This window comes from Lactuca sativa, chromosome 7 (assembly GCF_002870075.4).
Source record: "Lactuca sativa cultivar Salinas chromosome 7, Lsat_Salinas_v11, whole genome shotgun sequence".
Taxonomy (NCBI): Eukaryota; Viridiplantae; Streptophyta; class Magnoliopsida; order Asterales; family Asteraceae; genus Lactuca; species Lactuca sativa.
Genome location: NC_056629.2, coordinates 179,330,750 through 179,349,105, shown reverse-complemented (window position 1 = coordinate 179,349,105; position 18,356 = coordinate 179,330,750). Strand labels below are relative to the sequence as shown.

General features: G+C 36.1%; 2 protein-coding genes across 2 annotated transcripts; one reads left to right on the top strand and one right to left on the bottom strand.

Moving 5' to 3' along the window:
* Positions 1–6,370: 6,370 nt before the first annotated feature.
* On the top strand, positions 6,371–9,639 carry LOC111914489 (endoplasmic reticulum oxidoreductin-1). The gene is made up of 10 exons (XM_023910231.3): positions 6,371–6,871; positions 7,395–7,526; positions 7,619–7,877; positions 7,951–8,061; positions 8,142–8,260; positions 8,325–8,429; positions 8,527–8,729; positions 8,965–9,088; positions 9,165–9,307; positions 9,394–9,639. The coding sequence occupies exons 1-10, from the start codon at positions 6,686–6,688 to the stop codon at positions 9,449–9,451; spliced, it is 1,440 nt and encodes a 479-aa protein (XP_023765999.1). The 5' UTR covers positions 6,371–6,685; the 3' UTR covers positions 9,452–9,639.
* Positions 9,640–9,767: 128 nt separating this feature from the next.
* Positions 9,768–15,369, bottom strand: LOC111914478 (translation initiation factor IF-2, chloroplastic). The gene is made up of 12 exons (XM_023910220.2): positions 13,451–15,369; positions 13,333–13,365; positions 13,040–13,153; positions 12,820–12,969; positions 12,623–12,736; positions 12,463–12,525; positions 11,626–11,781; positions 11,450–11,515; positions 11,136–11,372; positions 10,756–11,031; positions 10,477–10,665; positions 9,768–10,352 (listed from the first exon to the last, which is right to left on the bottom strand). Exons 1-12 carry the CDS (start codon positions 14,897–14,899, stop codon positions 10,191–10,193), a joined length of 3,009 nt encoding a protein of 1,002 aa, XP_023765988.1. The 5' UTR covers positions 14,900–15,369; the 3' UTR covers positions 9,768–10,190.
* Positions 15,370–18,356: the final 2,987 nt, after the last annotated feature.

Below are 18,356 nucleotides of genomic sequence, written 5' to 3'. Positions count from 1 at the left end.
TTTTAAGGCATGGACTCGTCGAGTCCCCTGATGGACTCACCGAGTCTATTTTCCAGACAGCAAAAAACTTCGATTTTTCAGCAGTTTTTGCAAGTGTAACAAGAAAACAAGCCTAGGCTCTGATACCGCTGTTGGGTTTTGAGCATTCTAACACTCCTATGGTTTACATGCAACCCTATAAACCTTGGATCTATGTTTTCTCTATTATACATGCAAATAAGAACTTTCCAAGGCTTTAATCCTAACTAGCATACTATGAGGCAACTATACTACAAAGACTAGTTAGATGACATACCTTTTGGTGTAGCTTGATGTCTTCAAGCTTTAAGAGCTTAGCCCCAATAGTGTGGAGGCCTCAAGTGGAATCACAAATCACCAAAACACCTTGGAAGACTTTGAGAATAAGAATACTTTGGTTCTCTCTAATGAAATCAGCTAGCCCTCTTAGTGTACCCACACTAGTGCCAATTTCACCAACCAAGGACATCTTTATATAGTATGGAAACTAGGGTTAAACCCATGACCTTTCATTTCATATGATCCATGGGTTAAACACTCCATGGACTATCCATGAAAGCTTAGCCCAACCTAATTGAACTTGGCCCATTCCATATATATATATATATATATATATATATATATATATATATATATATATATATATATATATATATATATATATATATATATATATATATATATATATATATATATATATATATATATATAAGAGTCCATATTTAATTAGTTCATTTTGATCATTTAATTAATTCTAAATTAATTCTTGATCAATACTAATTAAATAATATGATTCCATATTAATATATTAGAACTTATAATATATTAATATAAATCATAAATATACTATTCTCAAAAGACTATCCATATAAATTGTGTCGATGACCCAAATGGACCATGCCGGGTCGGGTCAAGTACGTACCAAATATAGTTATGGACTTAGACATTGATCCAACAATAGCATGGTATGTTAATAGGTGCTTGACCTATCGGATGGTCAAGACTAAACACCACAGACCGTATGGCAAGTTGCAGCTGCTGGAGGCTCCCACATGGAAATGAGAACATATTACTATGGATTTCATCACCAAGCTACCTCAAACAGCTTAGGGGGACGATGTAATTTGGGGTGATAGTAGATCGATTGACCATGAGTGCCCATTTATTAGCTATTTGCGAGAGCTCTTCGGTCGAGTAATTAGCCAACTTGTATGTGCTTGTGATAATAGTTAGGCATGGTCTTCCAGTCTCCATTGTATCAGATCAAGATATGAGGTTTACATCTTGTTTCTTCCAGAAGTTCCATGAGGACCTGGGTACGAGGTTGCATCTCAGCACTGCTTATCATCCGCAGACAGATGGTTAGAGTGAGCGGACCATTCAAACACTTGAGGGCATGTTGAGAGCTTTTGTCATTAATTTTGGTGGGAGTTGGGACTCCTATCTTCCTCTAGTTGAGTTTTCGTACAACAACAACTACCACTTCAGTATCGGTGTGCCACCTTTCGAGCTCTTCTATGGGAGGAAGTGTCGTACCCTAGTGTGTTAGGGAGAGGTTGGTCATAGGGTCATAGGAAGGACAGAGACAGTCCTTCAGACGATAGAGCTCATCCAACAAATCAGACAGAGACTTGAGACAACTCATAGTCGGCAGAAGAGTTATGTCGACAAATGTCGATCCGAGTTGGAGTTCCAAGTTGAGGACATGGTCTTACTGATGGTATCAACCTGGAAGGGTGTAATACGCTTCAGGAAGAAGGGCAAGTTGGAGCCCTAATATATTGGGCCATTTCAGGTAATATCCAGGGTTGGCAAGGTAATGTACATATTGGATTTTCCTGAGGAGCTTATCCAGATCCACAACACTTTCCATGTGTCTTAGTTTCGGAAGTGTGTGACTGATGATTCAGCGGTGGTTTCTTTTGATGATGTTCAAGTTAATGATCATCTAAAGTACATTGAGAGGCCAATGTCGATCTTGGATCAAAAGACGAAGGTCCTACACAACAAGGCAGTGACTTTAGTCAAGGTGCAGTGGCGACATCGGAAGGGTTCCGAATGGACATGGGAACCCGAGTCTGAGATGCGGGAGCATTACCCGGAGCTGTTCACTTTGGCGGACTTCGAGGACGAAGTCTGATCCTAGTGGGGGAGTATTGTTACACTCAAGTCATGATAAGTTTCCTTTCTAATCCTTCAAATTGTAAATTTGGCATTTTGGACCTTACGCGGGGCGTACCTGGATGGTACACTGGACGTAATGGGCTTAAGGTGGAACGACAATGTTATGGGACTACGCAGGGTGTACTCTGTGTGGACAACTGGACATAAACCTTAATCCTTAGGGTTTGGACCCAATATATAGAACCTTAAGTCCCATTTCCCCATACCAACTCCAACCTCCATCACTAGAAATGTTCCCCCTTGCAAACCTTAGCCCCATTGTTGCATCTTGAAGCTTAAGAGTGTGTTTTTGTGCATTTCAAAGGAAGAAGAATGTGGTGGTGAAGATTGGAAGCTAGAAGCAAGTTTGGATCTGGGAGTTTTACATCATCCTCAATCTCTAGAAGGTATAAAGTTCATACCTTGGTGATTAACTTAATATATCTTGTTGGTATGATGATATTATGAGTTTTTGTCCCTAAAATATGACCTTCTTGTGCATGGCATGCTATAGAGCATATGTGAGGTCCTTTTGGACGTTTTTCTAGGTCTAGAGTAATAAAAATAGGATCTTGACTCTTGGCTCTTCCCCATGCATGAGTATGATTGTCTGTGTGGACAACTTGACATAAACCTTAATCCTTAGGGTTTGGACCCAATATATAGAACCTTAAGTCCCATTTCCCCATACCAACTCCAACCTCCATCACTAGAAATGTTCCCCCTTGCAAACCTTAGCCCCATTGTTGCATCTTGAAGCTTAAGAGTGTGTTTTTGTGCATTTCAAAGGAAGAAGAATGTGGTGGTGAAGACTGGAAGCTAGAAGCAAGTTTGGATCTGGGAGTTTTACATCATCCTCAATCTCTAGAAGGTATAAAGTTCATACCTTGGTGATTAACTTAATATATCTTGTTGGTATGATGATATTATGAGTTTTTGTCCCTAAAATATGACCTTCTTGTGCATGGCATGCTATAGAGCATATGTAAGGTCCTTTTGGACGTTTTTCTAGGTCTAGAGTAATTAAAATAGGATCTTAACTCTTGGCTTTTCCCCATGCATGAGTATGATTGTCTGTATGGCCTAAGATGTTGGGGGTTTTAGTGTTAAGCACTTAATGGCCATGCAAGGCCTTAAAGTTGGAAACTTTATAGTCAAGGACGACATTTGGGACTTGGATCTATAAATTAGACGTAAGGGTTTGTGTATTAAGCACTTAATGAGTTGGGAAGCATCCAGATGTATATGTTAGGCGCACTAGGTGGTACGCCGCATGTACACGGTCAAGTCCTGTCTCCTGGTCAACGAGCGAGTATGCCCCGTGTACATCTGTGTACGCCCCGCATACGAGGCTGGGTTGAATCAATTGGTTTATTGATTTTGATCAATTTTGACCCAAGGGTATTTTAGGTAATTTGAGTGGTATTTGAGATTGGTCATTATTTGGTGTTTAGGTTACTAGTCGTCGAAGATCTTTTCAGACTGAGATGTGAGTTTTCCTCACTGTACGTATGGGTCGAAGGCACCAAGGTCGTACCATTGGTTGATAAACTGTTCCATACTATTGTTGATATGTTGAGCATGCGGTAGACATGTACGATTATGTAACATCCCAATTTTCAGTACCAAAAAATTTGTTTTTTAAATATGTTAATTATAAAAACCGTTTACTGAAAAACATCATCAATATCATATAAATCCATAAAACTATAATCACATGTATCAAAAGTCATATCATCAATAGTAATAATATCATAGTACAATCCCATGAATCTCAAATGTGGAAATCATGTGTGCGCGATGTGCCGCTACCGTGCCAGCTTCTTCCTCTTCGTCGAAAAGGTACATGAAACCAAAACTGAAAACTGTAAGCACAAAGCTTAGTGAGTTCCCCCATCATACCAAATACCATACGTAACACATACTGTCAGATATATCTAGGTGTCCGACCTACCCTGTTGCGCATACCGGGGTGCTCAACCTACCCCGAGGTGCCTAACCTCCGGTCTTCTTATTCCTCAGCTTAGGCAACTCAAACTATATACATACATACATTTTTAATTAAAAACAAACAAAGACCCCCATTAATTCAAACAATACCATTATCTACAAAATAAATCCATATTTAAACCACGTCTGAAAATCAGATTCAATCCAAAAGGAATAAGGAACTAGACTATTAATCCTTAAAATCAAACTTGATGAACCTCAAATCAAATTTAATGATCTGATACCATAACCAAGTAAACCAAAATTTTGCATTTCTACTTAATACATGTAATCAAAATAAACATGAAATCAATTCAATACAGAGACATGAAAGCTCCATGAAATCAAACCATGTTAACTCAAAACCCCCAAAATCCATAGAAGAGATGAACACAAACAGAAAATAAAAACCCAGAAAATCCCTCCACAGCAACTCAGTCCCGATCACCTCGGCACCATCTCTAGTGAGAGAATCGATTGAAGTTTGGAACACCATCAGTAACGAAATTTTCAGTGAGAGAGATTCGATCGAGATTTCATATTGGTTTTTTTTTTGTATGTTTGTTACCGGTGTGGTGGAGATGGATCTTCGGTGGCGATGTGAAGATAGATCTCGATTATTCTTCGTTTTCATGGGTTCAGACTTCATCTAGAGGGTATATTGATTTCCCTTAGATCAGAATGGAAGCTAGCTGAGACTCCATTGATGAAGGCCTGCAACATATGTTTCTCTTTTGAAGATGAAGCTCTGCTCTATAGAGGTGGCGAGGAAGACGGTGTGAAGGGCAAAAAAAAGAAGACCACGCAAGAACATCATCTTCTCCATACAAGATAATGAGAAAGATGCGTGAATAAAAGGAGTTACAAGAGGGAAAGAGGATGGATCATCTGGGTTCGTGTGTTTTTGTGTGTGTGTGAGAGAGAGGTGAAGTGGATTAATTTTTTTTAATTAATTAAAAGTCACATGCATCTATTAACCGGATAAAAAAGTTAAGGGGGCTAGATTAACAGGTAGTAACCAATTTGTTCCCTTAAAAAGCACGAAAAAAAACTTTAAGAACTGAATGGATAGAATCGAAAAACATAATAGGACCGTTTAAAAAAAAAATAACAATAAAGTATACGAAAAGCACCCAAAAGCAAACCACATAAATTTGAAAATATCTAAAATTGGTCACCACATATCGATTTAGTTTCATTTAAACCATTAAAATATATATATTAAAGATATTAAGTTTAGGAATAGTAAAGTTGGCATTTTTTTTTGGTAAAAATGGTCCTGCACTTTGCTCCTCATTCTTTAACTATTTTGACATTTTTAGTCATTACAATCAATATTTTTACATTTTTTAGGAACCTTTTAATATTTAAAGTTTGGCCACAAAACTTTAACGGTTTGACAACTTTGATCCATTTTCTAAAAATTTGCTAATTCCTACCCCTTTAATTCTTTAACCATTTTGAAACTTCTGATCATTGCAGTCAAAACTTTTATATTTTTTCATAAAAACGGTCCGGGACAAACTCCGGGCTTTTCATCCTTACATTTTCTACGTGAAAAAAACGATTTGACAACTTTGATCCCTTTTCTAAAAATTTGTTAATTCCTACCCTTTTAATTCTTTAACCGTTTTGAAACTTCTGATCATTGCAGTCAAAACTTTTATATTTTTTCATAAAAACATGAAAAAAACGATCCGGGACAAACTCCGGGCTTTTCATCCTTACATTTCTACGTCTGTCATATTTATCAATTCGGAAACAATATTGAAATCTTATGGTCCCCGCGTAACGCGTAACGGGGGTAACCTTTCTAGTTAAAATTAAACTCAAATGCTTAAAAGATAATTAATTACCAAAATGGTTTCTAATCCAAGAATATTAAGTGTTGTCAATGAGGTTGAAGTCTTGTGTGTGACATAGATGAAATCATGAATAATTAGATTATCAATACTCCAAAAAAAATATATATGAAAATAATTGATTTACCAAAAGTCTAAATTAAAATATACAAAAAATTGATCGCTATTTAGCCTATAACAAATAATTTAATTAATATTTATAATTGGCAAAGTACTTTAAGGCCCATATTTAAGGCCCATGAGGGAAATGAACTGGGCTTATTTGACAGACAAACTACTACTCCGTCAAAGGGGTGGGATTGGGTGGTGGTGAGGTGTACCGAACTCTTGCGTACACGTGCATACCCTGCAATTCTTCTTTACACCTTTCACAATTGACATGGCCGTTTCCAGGACCTACGCCCTACGGGTTTCTTGTTCGAGAAGCTGTTTTCTGTCGTTGCGTCGTCGGCGTTTCAAATCAATCCACAGAAAAAAAGTGTATATCAAATTATCAATGCATACGGAAAAAAATATGTTTATAAGTGGCGATTGAGACGATCAATTTTGGATCATTTCTTCACGTACATACGCTAATTGTGCAAGAGAAGCTAGGGTTTTGGGGATTATTGTTGATAGGGGTTTTTTAGGTCTGTAAAATCGAGTGATTGCTGATGGTGGATGTGGATGGTAAAGAGAACGAGGGTGGTAATGGCGATGATAAGAAGAAGAAGAACCGTCTAAGGATGCGATGGGGAATTATCGGAGCTATGATCACAGTTTTAGTTGCCGTATCTCTCAATCCTTGGCGGAATTCTCTCAATCTATCTCTCCTCCATAAATCGTACCTCTGTTCTGAGGTAATCTCTCGTTCTCTTCATATGCATGCATGCATTGATGTATCTATATGATTACGCAGACAATTACAGAGAAATTCAATAGCTTATCGAAGTAGTTAGGTCGAGCTATAGCTTAGTTTTTTATATCCATTGTATCATGTGAATTTTCGCTCTTTTCATCACCAATGTGTGTGAAATGATGTATGTGGCTCTTCTATTCAAAATTTTGGTTAAAGTTTGAGCTAATTGAACTCTATGATGGAGTTAGAACCTGATATGCTTTGATCTCTTGTTAACATACTTTTGAAATTCCTACCATTGAAATGTGTTCAGAAATTTATCAGACCTATTTCATTATGTTACAACCTGTTTCATACTTTCATCTATCTCCTTTTCAATTTCCAATGATCATTTGTGTCCCAAATCCCATTCCAACTAATTTGGGATAAAAGCCTCATCGTTACATCTTGCAAACCATAGTTACTCCACAAGTTTAAGAACTTGAAACTAATTTGGTTTGTTTAATCTTTCAATTTTTGAACAGGATACCTGTAAATACACAGGCCTCATTGAGGACTGTTGTTGCGACTTTGAAAGTGTTGATGATATTAATGGCGCAGTTCTACATCCATTGTTACAAGAGCTTGTTACCACTCCCTTCTTCCGATACTTCAAGGTCTTTTTTTTTTTTGACCTAAATTATGATTATAACTTTATAATCATGATCTATAATCTATAACTCTACATACATACATGTATCTCCAACAGGTTAAATTATGGTGTGATTGCCCTTTCTGGCCTGATGATGGAATGTGTAAAATGCGTGATTGCAATGTATGCGAGTGTCCAGAACATGAATTCCCAGAATCTTTTAAAACACCATCATTAAATGTTCTTCCAAAAGATGATCCTGTATGTCAAGAGGGAAAACCAGAAGCTACTGTGGATCGAACCCTAGATGACAAGTCATTTAAAGGCTGGGTAGAAGTCGATAATCCATGGACTCATGATGATGAAACTGATAATGGTAATAATAGTAATTATTTAACCTTAAGGATATTGGAGTTGACTTTTATTGACTTCTTTTTCAAAATTTACAGAAGAAATGACGTATGTGAATCTGCAATTAAATCCCGAACATCATACTGGATACACGGGTCCATCAGCTAGAAGAATATGGGTTGCTATATACTCGGAACATTGTCCAAGATGTAAGTTAATTAATTGTTGGGGAGGGCATTTCCGTCCTTTTACACAGACAAGAGATAAAAGTGTTTTTTTTTAATAACAGATGCATATGGGGAGATGTGCCCAGAGAAGAAAGTACTATACAAGCTAATATCGGGTCTTCACTCCTCAATTTCAATCCACATAGCTGCTGATTATCTTCTTGACATAAAAAATAATAAGGTAATTTACAAAACTTTATGTCAGATTTATTATGAAAAAAAATTAATTAATTAATTAATTACAGCGGGGTCCAAATCTGAAATTGATGCGTGACCGAGTATTGAAACATCCTGATCGCGTGCAAAATCTTTACTTCACTTTTTTATTCATTCTTAGAGCTGTGACAAAAGTAAGCATTCCTTTTTAAACAAATTTTGAGATTCTTTTTTTTTTTTTTTTTTTGAAGAAAAATAAAAAATTAAATATGTGAGTTTTTGATGTTACAGGCAGGTGGTTATTTGAATGAGGCGGAGTATGATTCAGGGAACGATTTAGAGGATATGAAAGCGGGAGAATTGATAAGAAGATTGGTGCATAATCCCAAATTACAAGCTGCATGTGCACTTCCATTTAATGAAGCTGAATTATGGCAAGGTCAAGGTGGGCCCATGCTTAGGCAACAAATCCAAAATCAATTTCTAAACATCAGGTTTCATCTTTAGTTAATTCTCTACATACACATACATACATACATACATACATACAAAACATTTCATGTCAAATAATTATTACAGCATAGCTTATGTTAGAGGTTAATACTATTTGAAATAACTAATAAAGAGGTTATTAACTTATTACCATTGGGGCATATGACTTATTCTTTTTTTTTTTTTTTACATTTACCACTCCATATTTATTTTTTTTGTGTTTTGTACACGTGGCAGTGCATTGATGGACTGTGTGGGGTGTGAGAAGTGTCGGCTTTGGGGGAAACTTCAGGTTCTTGGTATTGGAACGGCGTTAAAGATTTTGTTTTCCGTTAATGATAAGGGAAACCCAGACCCATATGTAAGAATTTTATATTTTTATTTTTCGATTTTTCTCAAGAAATGTTTGATTTTTATCTATTTATTTGTTTTTATAGTTGCTGTTACAAAGAAATGAAGTGATTGCTCTAGTTAATTTACTAAATCGGCTATCGGAATCTCTTATGTTCGTTAATAAAATGGGGACTCCTGATAAAGAAATAATCAGCAAACCATGGGGATTGTCGTCAGTGGCTTATTGGTATTTTTTTTTTTTTTTTTTTACTTTTTGTATTTTTTTTTTGGGTTTAATTGAAATGTAGTGAATTAACTGATTTGGTTTTTCAGGTGGCCAAAATCTAACCAACAATTGTCATTGTCAACAAACACCACTGACCCATTTTGATAATGAGACAAGATCAAAGTGATGATAAAAAATTAGAGCAAAATATTATAGTTTGAGCTTGAATTTCATTTCTTTGGTTATTTGGTATGTAACATCATTTCATCTAATGCTATTGTTTTTTAATTATGTTAGAAAAATTTTGTAATTCTTTTTTTGAAATCAATAAATATGAAAAATGAAATTGTAGTTATTCAATGGTTAGTGAAGTGAAACTTATTGAATTATGCCATTGAACAGGTTTTCTAGGGTTATTTGCAAAAACCAAAGATCAAGGAATAGAGTGTGTGTTTGTTCAATCTTTTTTTTTTTGGAAGACTTTAAGAAGCATAAATGTATTCACTACTAGCAAAGAATATGGTTTTCAACATTCATCGAGTTCATGTCAAAAGACCAATACAAAAACCACCAAAACATACATTTGATCTAACAACACGATTCACATCAAAATATTTTCTTTCTACAACTTCTTCTTCCCCATCATCATCATCATCATCATCACCTCATAGATTTTGATCATTGAATTCTCAAGTTTGCCCCTCTTTACAAGCTTAACTTCTATTCTTATGTACATTGTAGTAGCATAAAGGTATAACACAAAACTAAATCAACTTTTTTTTTCTGAGTCCTTGACATGGAGAGAGAAGTTGTTCATCATCATATGATTCGCACTAAAATCTTGGATAATCTTTCTTGTAGGGGATTTTTTTTTCTTTTTTTTTTGTTATTGTGGAGTGGTTGGTTATATCTCGATTCCAGCTTCTTTAAAAGCAGCTGTCATTGTGGTTGATGCCTCTTCAAGTGTTCGCCTCTTTTGAATAGAATTGAAGGTCTCAATGTAATCACCTTCCTCCCATTCATTGAAATCATCAACTCCAATTCCACACTCTAGTCCCACATTCACCTGTACAAAAAAACCAAGAGTTTCACAAAATGTTTTTGGAAATAAAAGAATCATTAATATTAAATCCCAATTCCAACTTTATTAGATTATTAGATTATTAGATTATAAGAAGAGAAGCATTTACCTCTTTAACATCCTCCTTGATTCGTCTCAAAGAATCAACAACACCAACATAAATAATCTTCCCTTTTCTCAAAACCCTAACCCCACAATCTTTTGTCACCTTCCCTTCAGTCACCATGCATCCAGCAATCCGCCCACTCCCGCTGCTAAACACCGCCCGCACCTCCGCCGCCCCAAGCGGCACTTGATCCTACAAAAACCAAATCATCAAACAACGACATCACAGGGAGGGTATAATGGTAATTTCACATGGTTACTTTTTTTTTTAAAAAAAAAATACCTCAACGGTTTCTAGTAGGCCTTCCATTGCAGTTCTAACATCATCAATAAGATCATATATAACTTTGTAAAGACGAATCTCAACACCTTTTTGGTCTGCATAGCTTTTAACAGAACCCGGTGCTTTGACATTAAACCCAAATATAATGGCTTTACTAGCAATCGCCAGGTCAACATCACTATTGCTGACATCACCCGTTGCTTGTAAAATGAACTTTAAAGTCACATTATCTTGTGGGAGCTTCTGTAGGGCTTGTTTCACAGCTTCAATTGATCCCTAATCATCATTAAAAACAGTTTGAAAAGGTTTTCTTTCATCACCTTATTTAAACAATAATGGATGCTTTTAACATTGAGTAAGAATAATAGTAATTGTAATACCTGAAGATCGACTTTCATAACAATATTCAATTGATGCAAATCTAAACCAGAATTTTTGCCAGTTGTAACAGCAGAAGCGAAAGAAGAAAGAGTTATTCTTCCATCTCCAGCTTTTGCCAAAATTCGTTCATCTCTTAAAGAAATCGCACGTTCTTCTGCTCTTTCACGTGCAATATCAAGAGAATCCACAACCTCAAATTCATCACCAGCAAATGGGACATTGTTTAATCCAATCACCTAAAAAAAAGCATCCATCAAAAGTTTAATACTTTCTATAAATGGAAACGTTGTGATTTCTTTACAATTTATAATACCTGTACGGGTATCGAAGGTCCAGCTTTATCAACTCGTTTTCCACCATCATCAAATAAAGCTCGAACCTGAAGAAAAAAAATATATATTTCCCCAAAAGGGTAAGTTGCTAAGCCATTGAAAGTTTGAAAAAATCAAAATTCAAGGTTAAAAATGTCATTTTTTATTTTTTACTTACCTTTCCAAAGGATTCACCACATACTACTACATCCCCTTTTTTTAGTGTTCCATTTTGAACTATAAAACTGGCTACAGGTCCTTTTGACTTGTCAAGACCTGCCTCGATTACTGTGCCCTTTGCATTTCTATCAGGATTAGCCTTCAATTCTTGCAGCTAATAAATCAAGAAAAAGAAAAGAGAATACAATTAAATACATAAATCAAGATAAATAAAGGTAATCCCTTGTTTTTTTCCATTAAAATACATAATAGTATATATAAAATATACTAAATTACAAAAAATTGGCCTTGTGCTTTCTGATTTTTACCATGTTTAGTAAAAAATCGAAGCTTTTTTCAGTGTTGGTCTATATTTCAAGGTTCCAAGGATCAAAATCGTTATGAAACCTTGAAACAAGGACCAAAACTGTAAAAAAAAATCAATTTTGGACTAAGAGGGTGTTTGGATAGGGAAAAAAATGACAGCTTATTGCTTATTGCTTATTTTCACCACAATAAGCTAATTTAAGTGTTTGGATAGGATGCTTAAAAAATTAGCTTATTGCGGTGGGAATAAGCTAAATAAGCTGATTTTAATAAGCAAGGGGGGTAATGCTTATTGCTTATTGCTTATTGCTTATTAGTCATTTTACTCATATAAGCTTTTTTATTTGCCAAACACTTCAAATGCTTATTGCTTATTGTTTATTCCCACCGCAATAAACTAATCCAAACACATTTTTAAAAAATGCTTATTCCCACCACAATAAGCAATAAGCAATAAGCTAATTAAGCTAAAAATGCATTTATCCAAACACCCTCTAAGTCGTTTTTTCACTACATGATAAGTTTTTACCTCTGCAACAAGCATAGTGGTTTCCAACAACTCATCAACATTGAACCCTGTGAGAGCACTAATCTGTAACAAAAACAGTTTTCTAAATAACCATAAGCATCGTGTAAAGGGTAATATAGTCAAAACACAAAAGAAAAAATTTCAGGATTTTTTGTCCCACCTGAACCATAGGAACATCACCACCCCAATCTTCTGGTTGTACACCATTTACAGAAAGCTCCTGCATCACTTGGATTACTCTGTCTGCAGCTTCCTCCTTCTCAATCTTATCAATCTAAAACATTAACAAAAAAAAAAGTTTTAAGTTAAATTTTAGTCAAATCTTTGACTAATTAAATCATGATTCAATAAAAATACCTTGTTAATGGCAATAACTATTGGCACACCAGCTGCTTTCGCATGTGCAATTGCTTCAGCTGTTTGAGGGCGAATTCCATCATCAGCAGCCACTACAATTATAGCAATATCTGTAACCCTGGCCCCACGTGCTCTCATTGCACCAAATGCCTACAAAAATCAACACGTTTAAACAAAATTTGAAATAAAAAAAGAAAGATTTATTTGCATTCAACATTACCTCATGTCCAGGGGTATCAAGAAAAACACATGGTCTCACAGTGCCATCAATAGGCACTTCAACTTTATATGCTCCTATTCCTTGTGTGATTCCACCAGCTTCAGAAGCTGCCACCTGTCATAAAAATAGAAATCAAGAATTCAAGATCCAATCTTTATTTACATTTCATGTTATAAAGACTATCTTTTTCGTTCTTTAATCATAAAGATCCAATCTTTAATCACATTTCATGTTATAAAGATTATCTTTTTTCGTTCTTTAATCATAAAGAAAGAATCTTGATCAAATTGTACCTTGGTTTTTCGGATAAAATCCAAAAGGGTTGTCTGTCATATACAAAAAAAAAAACAATATTAGCAAATCTTTTAAGGAAATTAAACAATTTAAAACATAACTATTACTTATTATTACCTTTCCATGATCAACATGACCCATGATTGTGAGAACAGGGGGTCTATCTTGTAAATGATCCAAATCTTCGTCATCAAAAATTTCTTTCTTTTTAGCTTGTTCTGATATTTTAATGGGACCCACATCAATAACTTCCACCTCATACTCCCTACAAACCATCTTCACCATTTCCTTATCAAGCTTCTGAACCCCATCAGGCTTAATACCCTTTGCATAAAGATGCCCTAAAATTTCACCTTCACTCACAGCTAAATTAAACGCCAGCTCATCAATCAGCATACCCTCTTCACTAACTTCCATGAGTTCTACTTTAACAGGTTCAGCTTCCCGAGCTGCCCGCATCCTAGCTGCTTTCCTACTAGCTTTACTCCATTTTCTTCCCTTTTTTGCCCCTGGAATTGAAACATCAAGATCATCATCATGATTCCTATTATCTTGAACCATACGCCTACGGGTCCCACCAGCTGCCCCACTTCTCTTTCTGTAATCTTCCTTGAATTTTGTGGGACCCGAGGGCTTTCCTGGCTTAGGAGGTGATAAAACTGCTTGTGCCATTAAAGGGTCAACTGGTGGTCTTTTGGATGCAAATTTATCGATCAAAATCGGTCCACTTCTTTCCTTTTGTTTTATACTAGGATCTTTTTCATCAGTACTAGGTTTTTCTTTTTCCTTTTCTTTTTCCAACATCCTTGGAGCAGCTCCTAAATCTTTCAAGATTGGTGGTCTTTTGACAGGTGGTGATGCTGTTAATGGTTTTGCTTGTAACTTTGGTTGGAATCTTTGAGGTGGCTTAGCAACTTGTTGACTTTCAGCTTCCCCTGTTGACTCCATTTTTGGGATTTCTGGAATCTTCTCAATCTTTTTTGCTTCTTTCACAACTTTTTCTACATTAGCAACTGGATTCCCTTTTCTCCATACACTCTTGAGAGTCTTGGACTTCCCAACAGCTGAGTTGACTCGGTTGGCATTAGGATTGGTGTTTGTTCTCAAAGGGATTGATGGCTTTTTATTTGGGATTTCTGAGTTCTTGCTTGTTTCTAATTTTTCAGCCTTTTCCAACACCTCTCCTAATGACTCAATCACCTTATTTCTCTCTTCTTCATTCAACTTCTCCCTACCAGAACCATTTGAAACTTGTGCTATTTTAGGCTCGGTTGGTTTCAAGATAGGCCTTGTAGGCTTAAGTAAGAGATCAGAAGCATCGTCTTGGCTGCTTTTGTTTGTCGCATTCAGTGAAAGTGAAGTCCCTTGATCAGCGATGTAATCAGTAGTCACAGAATATTTACAAATCGAAACATACCTCCACCTTTTTCCGACCAAAAGGTTATGAAAACTGCAAGAACTATTGGGGAAATAAACTCTCCTAATTGATAAACGGGTCCCTTCCAATTGACCCGGAGAACAAGTGCAGGTACTTCCTAAACCCACTAACGAAGCAAAAGAAGCCATGATTGCACTCTATATAGACCCCGGCATTACTTTCCTATCCTCAGAGACGATTTATCAAACACCTAGCCTGCAATGGCCTAATAACACCTTCACAGACTCTTACACGCGAAAATACACTCTCCTTATACTCGTGTCGCTACAATTTGAGCACCAAATAGAAATGGGTCGATTATAAAACCTAAAGAACAGGGTTTTGAGCTCAACCGATAGTACGAAACACCCAGAAATTAAAAAAGATAAGAAATTTCGGAACAAACTAAAACCCCACAAGAGGATATGAAATCGTTACCTCTGAAAATTCGGGGGTTTCCGTTCTTTGTGGGTGGATTGGATATAGTTTGCAGAGTCGTTACTGTGTATGTGGATTGTGGAGGGAAGAAGAAAGGGTATTGTGTAGTTAACCGTGTGGTTGTAGAGGAAAGGAGGAAGGGATGAAACCAAGGGTGTGTGTTGGCTCGGTGTATGTGTATGTGTGGCTAATTCTATGCCTCTCATCAAATGATAACATTACATGTGTCTGATAAGGTTTCAGGATTTCCTTTGTTTTCATCCTACCAAAAATACAAGTTGAAATTTCTTTACCTCAAAATCAAATATCTTTGCACTCATACTTTAGAATAATATTTAAACGTTTTGACTATTACACCTTTTTAATTGAAATTTGATGTAATTTTTATATTATGCAGCGGGTTAAATGTATATTTATGTAATGATATTTTAAAATTTCTAAATTTATTCAACAGAATAGTTTTTATATGAAAGATAATTATAAGAATTGGTTAAAAATATATTTTTTTTGTATAAATTGATGAAGAATATTAATTGTTTTATATATAAGATAATTCAAACATGTCATGTCATGAGGTAATTGATTCACAATTGCATTATTTGTTAGCGTATGTGAGGGTTATATTTTGTATTCATCAATAGTTAGAGGTAGTTTATGTAATTGATCCTAAGTAGCTAGGTTAATACGAACAATATTGTATTTTCTTTGTTATGTTTTTCTCTTTAATCGAATTCAGAGGCATCGGCTGCGGTTTCTATGACATCTCCAAACTTCCTCTTCCCGATCTATTGATTCGTATACATGTTTACTAACGGGCATTTTCCCGGTCTATTGATTCGTATACATGTTTACTAACATGGTATCAGAGCTTTAGGTATGTTTCAACTAAACATTGTTCTATCAATTTCTTTTCTTCCTCGTGAATCGGTATTTACGGATACATTTTATCAAGCCCTAAACCCATCTTGAATGAAAACGAAATAGTTATTTTACTTACCTGAATCATTTTGTTAAATTAGACATAACTACACCGTCCCACTTACATACCACCCAATTAAATTAGCCACAATTCCATTTCAACCTATTTCATTAAAAACCTGTTATGTTAAAACTCAAACTCAATCACCAACTCACTATCATTTTATTTACTCTAGATCACCTCATTCACTACCGCAACACCTTATTTCGAATCGTTTCATAATTTAAGGTCGTGAACCGATGACCAATTATCATAAGGTTTTGGGCCTTAGGGAAAGAGAGGTTTATACCCATTTGGTTGTGGATAATGTAGGTTGTGGGTATCGAGAGTTCGGTTTGTGCTTTGGAGCCCTAAGGTATAATGGTAAAAGTGATGGCATGGACCTTTCATGAATTAAGGATTTTAGTTCGAGGTGTTTTAAGTCAAAAGAGAGTTGGGATGTAAGGTTCCTCATTACCTTTCCGTAGATATAAATATCATCGAAAAGAGAGTTGGGATGCAAAAGTTATGGCCATCAGAAGATAAAGTGGTAAGGGGCTAGTTGAGTACGTTGTGTATACAAGTAATGTACGTTGGGCGTACGTGGCTGGAGTAATCACGAAGGCTCCTTCACATACGTTGGGCGTACCAGATGTACGTTGGACATACGCAACTCAGTCTCAAACCCTAATTTAGGGTCTTGGACCCTATTTAAAGGCCTTAACTCATTCTCAAACCCTTTTATCTTTAGCCTTCATCCTATTAACCCTAAGTTCGAAAACCTGGCCTCTCTTGTGTGAATTTCACGTCTTGGTGTGAGTTTTGGTGTGCTTTAGAAAAGAAGGAGATCCTGTATAAAGCATTACTTGGCTTGGAGCTTGTGGATCCAAGCTCTAATCATTTTCATCAACTTCCACGAGGTATAAAGCTTCTAACTTGATGACTCTATGTGTTAAATGTAGTATAGGGCTTGTTTTGGGTTTATTATGGTCCCCATCATTGCGAGCATGAGCTACTCCAGGAGCTTGGAATGCTAGATCTTAGCATTTCTAAGGTTTTTAGTGCATAAAAATGTAACCTTGATGGTTTTTGATGAATCATGCTTAATTTGGCGTTCATATTATGGGTTTAGATGGATAAAAATGGGTTTCGGGTCCCATTAAGACATGCTAAGGAGTAAAGTTGGAAACTTTATGGATTAAGACCGTATTTAGAGGTTAGATATGAGTTTGGATGTTTAGGCCTTAAGCATTAGCCTTCATCCATTGCTTGATCCTTGATCTTTTTGGAGGATTTATTGGTTTGAAGAAGAAGAGAAAAAGAAGAAGAAGGTGATCTTTTGGTGAGGCTTGCAAGGAATCATCATCATCATCACCTCACATTGTTTCTGGACCCTTGTAAGTGTCAAAGCTTCCACCTTTATTGTTGTTTTTGGACTGATCTAAGTTTTGTCCTATTTTTATCCTTGATTGAGCAAGTTTGAATGAATGGAAACCATAAAGTTGGCAACTTTATGGGTTATAAGGATCTTTAGAGTGTCATGAAGTTCAGATCTAGTGAATGGTTGAGTTTTGGATCCTTGCATGAAAGTTTGATGACCTTTTTCCACATTTTTTATCCAACTGAGATCTAAACATGTATTATACATACTTGTCCATAAAGAATCGACTTTTAAGAGTATTTTAGAGTTATAAGACCTTCTGGAAAGTTATAGCAAGAGGCTTAATGGAATAAGGACTTAAATCTTTGGATTTTGGCTTCAGCCTGTGCTCACGACATGAGACATGAGGTTTCACGACGTGATATTAGAAGACCCCCCCCCCCCCCCCCCGTTTTCTGCTGATTTATTTAGGGCTCATGACGTAACGGAAAGCTGCTCGCATCGTGAGGTCAGCTCAAATGGTTTTCCTTGACTAAGTAGCTGGTTTGGGTCGAGGCCAGTGGAATCAGATCGAGTGGATTCTCATGACGTGACCAAGAGATGATCACGATGTAAGGCTGAATAGTTGACATTATGGGTCGTTGACTTTGACTTTGACCATTGAATTTTGACATGGGTTGACTTTTGGTCATGCTGGGCGATTTTAATGTGTAGTCTAAGGTTGAACCTCATACGTTGTGATAGGAGTGTTGTAGCAACGATTGCAAGGATTTGATTTGTGGTTTACCTGATACGTGAGACAAGTGAGTTTCTCCTCAATGTACTCGTG

Excerpts from the sequence above, each read along its gene's own strand:
- LOC111914489 (XM_023910231.3), top strand. The coding sequence starts at position 6,686 with ATGGTGGATGTGGATGGTAAAGAGAACGAGGGTGGTAATGGCGATGAT. Across the intron at positions 6,872-7,394 it reads AATCGTACCTCTGTTCTGAG|GATACCTGTAAATACACAGG; the intron begins GTAATCTCTCGT and ends ATTTTTGAACAG. Across the intron at positions 9,089-9,164 it reads AGGGAAACCCAGACCCATAT|TTGCTGTTACAAAGAAATGA; the intron begins GTAAGAATTTTA and ends TTGTTTTTATAG.
- LOC111914478 (XM_023910220.2), bottom strand. The coding sequence starts at position 14,899 with ATGGCTTCTTTTGCTTCGTTAGTGGGTTTAGGAAGTACCTGCACTTGT. Across the intron at positions 11,782-12,462 it reads CCACTATGCTTGTTGCAGAG|CTGCAAGAATTGAAGGCTAA; the intron begins GTAAAAACTTAT and ends TTGATTTATTAG. Across the intron at positions 11,373-11,449 it reads GACCTTCGATACCCGTACAG|GTGATTGGATTAAACAATGT; the intron begins GTATTATAAATT and ends GCTTTTTTTTAG.